This window comes from Myxocyprinus asiaticus, chromosome 21 (assembly GCF_019703515.2).
Source record: "Myxocyprinus asiaticus isolate MX2 ecotype Aquarium Trade chromosome 21, UBuf_Myxa_2, whole genome shotgun sequence".
In the NCBI taxonomy this organism is placed as follows: Eukaryota; Metazoa; Chordata; class Actinopteri; order Cypriniformes; family Catostomidae; genus Myxocyprinus; species Myxocyprinus asiaticus.
Window position 1 is genome coordinate 17,430,799 of NC_059364.1, and position 9,060 is coordinate 17,439,858.

Here is a 9,060-nt window from a genome sequence, read left to right on the forward strand (position 1 = left end):
ATTCATCTAGCGAATCTCCGCTCTCTTCCTAACAAAATGGACGAACTACATCTCCTCACCCACACAAACAAGGACTATTCAACCTCTGCTGCCTTGTACTTCACAGAAACCTGGCTGAGTGAAGCCATTCTGGACAGCGCATTACATCTGCCGGGCTTTGAGCTGTTCAGAGCGGATCGCATCACGGAGTTAATGGGTAAAACGAGAGGCGGTGGAACATGCTTTTACATCAATGAAAGTAGGTGTACAGATGTAACAACAGTAAAGAGGATATGCTGTCCTAATTTGGAAGCGCTCTTTATTAACTGTAAGCCGTTCTACTCGCCACTCGTTTATTCTGGTGAGTGTGTATATCGCGCCAAACGCGTGTGTGTGAACACAGCGCTGCAACAGCTGACTGATCAAATCACAGACACAGAACAACAATACCCGGACTCAGTTATTATTATTCTTGGGGATTTTAACAAAGCAAACCTAAGACGTGAACTGCCCAAATACAAACAGGACATTACATGCCCCACCAGAGCCAGGAACATACTGGATCACTGCTACACAACAATAAAGGATGCATATCGCTCTATCCCTAGAGCAGCTTTGGGACTCTCTGATCACTGTCTGGTTCATCTTCTTCCAACCTACAAGCAGAAATTAAAATCAACCAAGCCAGTAGTAAGGACTGTAAAGAGATGGACCAATGAAGCAGAGCAGGAACTACAAGCCTGCTTCGATTGCACGGATTGGAGTGTTTTTGAGGCTGCAGACACCAATCTGGACGAGCTCACAGATACTGTTACATCATATATCAGTTTCTGTGAGGATATGTGCATTCCTACTAGGACTTATTTAAAGTTCAACAATGATAAACCGTGGTTTACAGCAGAGCTCAGACAGCTTCGTCAGGCCAAAGAGGATGCTTACAGGGGTGGGGATAAAGTCTTGTACAATCAGGCCAGGAAAACACTGAACAAGGAAATCAGAGTGGCTAAAAGAAGATACTCTGAGAAGCTGAAAAACAAGTTTTCACCTAATGACCCTGCATCAGTGTGGAGTGGCATGAAACAACTCACAAATTAAAGGACTCCTACCCCCAATCCTGTGGTGGACCAACGACTGGCTGACGACCTGAATGTGTTCTACTGCAGATTTGAAAGGCCCAATCTCACACCCCACACCCACTCTGACCTTCACTTACACAAACACCAACACCTCCTGCAACCCCCCTCCTCCCACCTCCTTCCCCCTCCTGCTACTCAATCTGCACTTAAGATCTGTGAAGATGATGTGAACCGGGTCTTTCGGAAACAAAAGATGAGGAAAGCTTCAGGCCCAGACGGTGTCTCACCTGCCTGTCTGAAAGTCTGTGCTAACCAGCTGGCCCCCATCTTCACACAGATCTTCAATAGATCACTGGAGCAGTGTGAAGTCCCATGCTGTTTCAAACGCTCAATCATTATTCCTGTCCCAAAGAAACCAAAAATCACAGGACTTAATGACTACAGACCTGTCGCCCTGACGTCTGTGGTCATGAAATCATTTGAGAAACTGGTGTTGGCCCACCTGAAGGACATCACTGGACCCTTACTAGATCCCCTTCAATTTGCTTATCAAGCAAACAGGTCTGTGGATGATGCAGTCAACATGGGATTGCATCATATTCTGCAACATCTGGACAGACCAGGGATATATGCAAGGATCCTTTTTGTGGACTTCAGTTCGGCTTTCAACACCATCATCCCAGCTATACTCCAGAATAAATTACACCAACTCTCTGTTCCCATGTCTATCTGTCAGTGGATTACCAGCTTTCTGACGGACAGGCAGCAGCTTGTGAAACAGGGGAAACTCACTTCCAGTACCTGTACAATCAGCACTGGTGCCCCCCCAGGGATGTGTGCTCTCCCCACTACTCTTCTCCCTCTACACCAATGACTGCATCGCCATGGACCCCTCTGTCAAGCTACTGAAGTTTGCAGATGACACAACTGACATCGGCCTCATCCGAGATGATGATGAGTCTGCATACAGAAGGGAGGTTGAACAGCTGACTGTCTGGTGCAGTCAAAACAACCATGAGCTGAACACACTCAAAATGGTGGAGATGATTGTGGACTTTAGGAGGAACACCCCAACACTGACCCCCCTCACCATTCTAAACAGCATTGTGGCAGCAGTGGAGTCATTCAGGTTCCTGGGCACTACCATCTCACAGGACCTAAAGTGGGAGACACACATTGACTTCATTGTGAAAAAGGCCCAGCAGAGGTTGTACTTCCTTCACCAGCTGAAGAAGTGCAACCTGCCACAGGTGCTGCTGGTACAGTTCTACTCAGCAGTCACTGAGTCTGTCCTCTGCACTTTAATATCTGTCTGGTTTGGTTCAGCCACCAAATCAGACATCAGAAGCGGATGAGCAGATTATTGGTTGCCACCTGCCCCCCCTTCAAGTACTATACACTTCCAGAGTGAGGAAAAAGGCTGGAAAAATCACTCTGGACCCCACTCACCCTGCCCATTACCTTTTTGAACTGTTGCCTTCTGGCCGATGCTTTAGAGCTCTGAGCAACAGTTTTTTCCCTCAGGCTATCCATCTCATGAACAGTTAAATTGCCCCATTGAGCAATAACTATGTGAAATACACAGTTTAGTCTTTTTATATTTATCCAACACATCCACCTCTTCTGCCATTTCATTCCTCTGAGAAAAAAAAATAAAAAAATTTGCAAATGTACATAACAGATTGTATTTGCACTGTACATAACAGATTTATATTAGATTTGCACTATGTATGTGTATGTGTGTATGTATGTTTGTATGTGTATAATTATTTTTTATTTTGTATTATTATCTATGTCTTGCTGCTGTTTTTGTATTGTTTTTGTATTGTTGTATACTGGAAGCTCCTGTCACCAAGACAAATTCCTTGTATGTGTAAGCATACTTGGCAATAAAGCTCATTCTGATTCTGATTCTGACAATGATCACTCTAAGACTTTATAGATATTACAGTTTCATTTTTTGTTAATGCATGATTTCCCGTAAAGCTGTTTTGAAACAATGCGTGTTGTGAAAAGTGCTATACAAATAAAAATGACTTGACTTGACTAAATGATGAAATCATTTTTGGGTGAACTATTCCTTTAAATGAGGTTCTCATTCAAGTGAAATCATTCATCTGTCAAATCAGAACACACACATACACACCAGTTTGGCTTTGTTTCTCTGTATAATGTCTCGGTTGTCTCGCTGGTACTGTTCCATAATCTGCTTTGTCCTTTCAGTATCCACGTTATTAGTCAAGTTAAACACTGGACACACACACAGGAGCACACATCTAAATAGTCATCCAGAACGTCAGACACTGAAAATTATTTTACAAGATTATTTGAAACAACTACAAATATGAATGAATAAATTATTATATAATTATCTCACCAATCTCTTCCACCTGCTCCAGGTAGTCATTATATTCTTTCAGAGTGGAGAAATCAAACTCTCTCTTATTATAACTGATTGATGAAGGAAACAAAAGAGACACATTTAAAACATTATAATTAGGTATAAAGATGACCTCTTTGGATGCATACACACTTTCTCTTTCACATACATTTTAAGAACCTTCTTGCGGATCTCCACCTCTTTATCAATGGCTGGATCTTCGAAGAGCTGAATGCGAAAATTACTCTTTCTGAGAGGTGTGTTACACTGCACACAGTTACCTGAGCCGCGGACAAAGAGCATCTCCACACAGCTCTCACACCTGCAACACACACACATATGATTACTCCCACTGGCGGACGTTCAGCTGAGAGAGAGAGAGAGAGAGAGAGAGAGAGAGAGAGAAAGAGAGAGAGAGTCAAAACAAATAGTCATGAAATGTGAAATCTGCTGGAAAAACCATCAGAAGCGATTCCACACAAACACACATTTCAATCATCTCGCTGCTTTAGAGGATGAAATTTGGCCCCAGAAACTTTCCAAACAGAGTCGAGTTAGACTAATGGATAAAACAGAAGTCTGATGTCTGATGTGTGTGTGTCTGTGTGTGTGTGTGTGTGTGTGTGTGTGTGTGTGGTGGTGGTCTTATTTAATCATAGTGGGGTGATGATGGAAGCTCATGTTTGAAGCAAAGCAGACATACATATTAAAGGCTGACAAAATGCTGTTTGCACATGTGTGGGTTTGAAACCAATGTTACATCTAGCCAAGGATTATGCATACAACTAGTTCTGATTTTCTAGATTCTCTAAAGAATAGGGTAAACATCCTTTTATTTTCCACTGAGCAGTTTAACTTTGCTTCTATTTCGTTTTTTTTCTTCCTCCTTTCGATCAGCTATCTTTCCGATCTATGATTTGTGCCTGTTTATAATGAGAGATAGTTTGTGTGAAACAGCATTGACAACATTGTAGCAAGTGAACATGCATGTTTTGTTTTTTTGGACAAATATAATAGAGACAAGTTTGAAATATGCAAGCCATTTGAAGGGACTGTCACTTGGATTTCTGTGATGTACTAAACATTGTTGTTGTGAATTATGCTAATTAAAATATGTCACCAAGTTAACATTATATAGCTGGCTAACATAGCCTAGATTAGTTTTTGTCAAAAAAACCTTGTGATATTCCTGGAACCATTAGCCTAGTTAGAATAGGTTCAAACAAATAATGTTTTGCACCCTACGCCATTGTTTTCAAGCAAAGGTGTGAATCCAGGGTTCAATAATAAGGATGGCCTGCTGGCTCGGGACCACTGTGAGTTTCAGACCAGTAGACAGAACTACCACTACCCTGTGTTTTTACAAAATCTTACATTTAGATTTCTGTGATGTATTGAAATTTTTGTTGCAAATTCTTCGGATTTAAATTTATCACCAAGGTATCTAGCTGACTAACATAGATGAGGTTTTGTAGAAACTTATCATTTTGAAGGCATTGATCGTATTTTAGAGCTCCTTGTTTGAAAATGACAAAGCAATCAGTATCATTTTGCATTGTATGCCATCGTTTTCCAGCAAATCTATTATTTTTGTAAAGAAAACATTTTGTGAAAAATAAATAGCTTAAGACAAAAATGTTCATAGTAAAAATGTTGGCAGGGCAAGAAAAAAAAACTCCTTACCACTGAGTCCTAGAATGTGATTATGAATTTAAAGTGGTCATGGAGTTAGGCTTCATTATAGCTGAATCATTGTAAATGAGAAACCTAATAAGCCTAAATTATTTGCTGTGAATTATTTTTGGTACAGAAAACTTAAGGAATAGTTTGCCCAAAAATGAAAATTCTCACATCATATACTCACCCAAACAACGATTTTCAGAAGAATATTTCAGCTCTGTAGGTCCATATAATGCAAGTGAATTGTGACCAGAACTTTGAAGCTCCAAAAAAAAAAAAAAAAGGCAGCATAAAATGTAGTCCATAAGACTCCAGTGGTTTAATCCATGTCTTCTGAAGCAATCCCATCAGTTTTAGGTCAGAACAGACCAAAACGTAACTCCTTTTTCAAAATAAACCTTGACATCCGCAGTCTCCTTGGCGATCATGATTTCAAGCTTGCTTACACTTCCTAGCACCATCTAGCACACTGCGCATGCATCATCAAGCACCAGGAAGTGTAATCGAGCTTTAAAAAAATCATGATCGTGCCTAGACACCATCAATAAGGACATTTATAGGAAATGATAAAACTTCGCATTAAGGAAAATTGCCAGAGCTAAATTTACCATTATTTTCAAAAGGGTCGTTTTCACATGTGACCTCTAAACTGGAAATTGTAGGTAATTTTCTGGAAAGGGCTGTATGTGTGAATGCAGCTATAGTATTTTGGTCTGTTCTCACACAAAATTGATTAGATCGCTTAAAACATGGATTAAACCACTGGAGTCATATGGATTTATTTTATACTGTCTTTGTGTTTTTTGAAGCTTCAAAGTTTTGATCACATTTCACTTGCATTGTATGGACCTACAGAGCTGAAATATTCTTCTTAAAATCTTCGTTTGTGTTCTGGGATGGCATGAGGTAAATGATGAGTGAGTTTAAAGTGACCTATTCCTTTAACATAAAAATACAAATATATTTAAATAAATATTTATTTTTCTGACACATATTAAAGTATATTTCTAAAAATAAAATGTATAGTTTTTTTTTTTTTTTTTTTTATGCTGACAGAGCAAGTAAAAACTACTTGTACAAAGGGGCCAGTAGAGCAAATCCTTATTATTGAGCCCTAAAATGGGATCGAGACATATTGCAGGCAAGGTTTGAACCTGTGTAACCCACATGAGCATCACATCTCAACATGTTAGGAGCATGTGTACTAACCACTGCACCACAAATAGGCTGGTGTCTGACTTGAGCTGCACAGCTATTAGTAACCAATAATTACAAACAATCTCCTCTGAGTAACCAGCCACATTTTTCTGTCTTTTTCTGAGGGGTTACTTCCACAGATCTCAAGGTGGGATCTATGCCGTGCTGTCTCATGGGTCACATACTTTAGAGGTAACTTTCCCCTTCTCCCAGACCAATGACTTGAACGGATATAAGTTGACCTCAAAAATCCTATACTGTACATGTAAATCCTAACAGTATATGCAAGTACGCACAGACTCTCAGGTGAATAGATGTTAGACATTTCATGCTTGTTCCACCTGATCTGTGTTTGTCAGCATGTTGCACACAGAGGTTACTACACTCCTCCAACTCAGCACAACTCGCTCCATCACACACACACACACACACACACACACACACAAAATCTGCAAACCCCTGCATTTCAGACAAACACACAAATAGCTACCTGTGTCCCTCTCATCAACTATCTCACACACACACACATACTTGTGTCCTTCCCTCTTCGTTCCTGCAGGTCATGAGGACACACTCAGCATCAGCCTTTAATATACACACACACGCAACATCATTCCCTCAACTGTATTTAATCACAGGTTGCTATTATTTATCAGACTGTGAGATTTTCTTCATAGATTGACTGTGTGTGTGTGTGTTTCATTGGACTGTATCCACCAGGTTGTCATCAGTGTGTAATATATTCATACAGTCTCTGAGGCCTGGGTCAGCAGTCCTTCCATTCTCTGCAGGTCAAGGGCATCCAAAACACAAGGAGTCACATGACTTCACACACAAATCACCCATGAGCTTGACACACTACACCCTCTCTGTGCACATTTCCAAGCCTGAATGACACTGAACATCTTAAAAAAACACACTGCTGTTTATCACACTTTTAAAGGACTGATAAAACTGTCCTCAAGCATTAAATGAATAGCTAGAGTTTGAGTCCATATGTTTGCCTGTGAACATCCTTACAAAACTGACTATGGTATTAGTTTCCACCATAGTTACTTACTAGTTACTAGTTACTAAAATAAAAATGTGGTAACTTGATATCAGCCACAACTGACATAAAAAAGAAATTAAAAGCTGTAAGCTTGAACTGTTTAAAGGTGATCACATATGCATTTATCGTTATTTTAAAGTAGCAATAGCAATTACTGTATTACCTATTGTATTATGGCTGAAACTATGGTAAACATGTTGACGTTTACCATTGTTGTTGTTGTTTTTTTTTTTTTTTTGTTTGTTTGTTTTTTTAATGTGAGATTATGTATTTGTTCAGAGATCCCAAATCAGCAATAACATAACTCTGCAAAAACAGTGAATGGCTTAGGCTATACCATATTAGGATTCATATGTTATATAAAAATAGGTGAGAAATAGAAGTGGGTGAGTGATGCAGCTGTCATAAAAACATCTGTTTACTGCAATCAGATGTTGAAACACTGACCTGACAGCACATTTAACCACACCAGAAGCAAATAATATCACTTTTTGTCTTGTGAAGATATGTAAAGCCGCACATCTAGGTATGTGAATGTTTACATTGATATCTGTACAGGTTCAAATGAGAGATCTGACAACAGTTACTCACAGCGTGTGACCACACACATTGACCATCAGCTTTAGAGATGGATTTCTGTATTTCGTCGTCTTGCACCTCGGGCATCCCTGATCATCCATTATTAATAATATTTGTTAGAGATATTTGAGTCCGTCTGCAAAAGAACAAACAGAAATCAACAGAGCTCACAGTGGTGTTATAATCAAATTCTTCCTGGAGGAAACAAACACGTGTCATAGAAAGTTCCTACTCAAGCGATCTGCTGGACTTTGAGCACTGTACAGCGCTGACGGACAGACAGACAGACAGACAGACAGACAGACAGACAGACAGATAGATAGAATTTTAATTTTAAAATAAATATCAAAGAAATAATTTTGTCCAGCTCGGATGGATGGATGGATGGATGTCCATGTTGCCCATGCCAAAATCCGCCCCTGGTTTCAAAAGTATAGCCACAAGACTTAAAATGTGCCTGCTAACATAATTTTAGTTTGATAAAATCACTTACAAAGCTTTTCTGTGTAAAGTTATGTCAAATTTTTACGATGTTATGTCAACAAACCCTAAAATGACTGTTAAAATGATGATTTAAAAAACTTTTAGCTCAAATATTACATGAGTTTTAAAAGAAGAATTAATGTAAGTGCTTTTATAAAATTAGAAGCTTCATATTTCTGTCTTCAAACCCTCCAAAAGCCCCATTCACTTCCATTGTAAATGTCTCAATGTAACCCAGTTTTTTGCTTTTTATAAAGAAAAGGAGAGGAAAGACAAAATAATTTTTTGGAGTAATCAATAATACGCCACAGATGCTGTTGATTGAGCTTAACTTGTATTAAACCCGCAATATTACTTTAAAGGTAAAATGTGAAAAACTACATTTTTTTTTTATTATTAAATTTTGTTAAAAATTGCATAGTTTGGGCTAATTTGATGGAATCTTGTAATGTAATTGAATTGCGTAACTCTTAAAAATAGGCTAAAACATTTTCCAATGTAGCCAATAAATTAATTTGATTATTTTATTATGAATATAACTAAATTCAGTTTGAAGATCCCATATTAGCCATATTCTTTTGATACTTACAATATTTGCAGTATGGTTTATGGCACAGACATTGGTTACCATGTAA

General features: G+C 38.8%; 1 protein-coding gene across 2 annotated transcripts in view; it reads right to left on the bottom strand.

Annotated features, from left to right (window-relative positions):
• The window catches only part of mnat1 (MNAT1 component of CDK activating kinase), a 33,016-nt gene extending 24,873 nt beyond the window's left edge, over positions 1 to 8,143 (bottom strand). The window contains exons 1-4 of one of the 2 annotated variants that reach the window (XM_051648512.1): positions 7,955 to 8,143; positions 3,605 to 3,757; positions 3,433 to 3,506; positions 3,202 to 3,305 (exon numbers count right to left, since the gene is read on the bottom strand). In XM_051648512.1, coding sequence (XP_051504472.1) covers positions 3,202 to 3,305; positions 3,433 to 3,506; positions 3,605 to 3,757; positions 7,955 to 8,043 — 420 coding nt within the window. In that variant the 5' untranslated portion in view covers positions 8,044 to 8,143. Of the gene's footprint in view, positions 1 to 3,201; positions 3,306 to 3,432; positions 3,507 to 3,604; positions 3,803 to 7,954 lie in introns of both variants that reach the window. The other variant, XM_051648513.1, reaches the window with a different exon arrangement.
• Between the last annotated feature and the right edge of the window lie 917 nt (positions 8,144 to 9,060).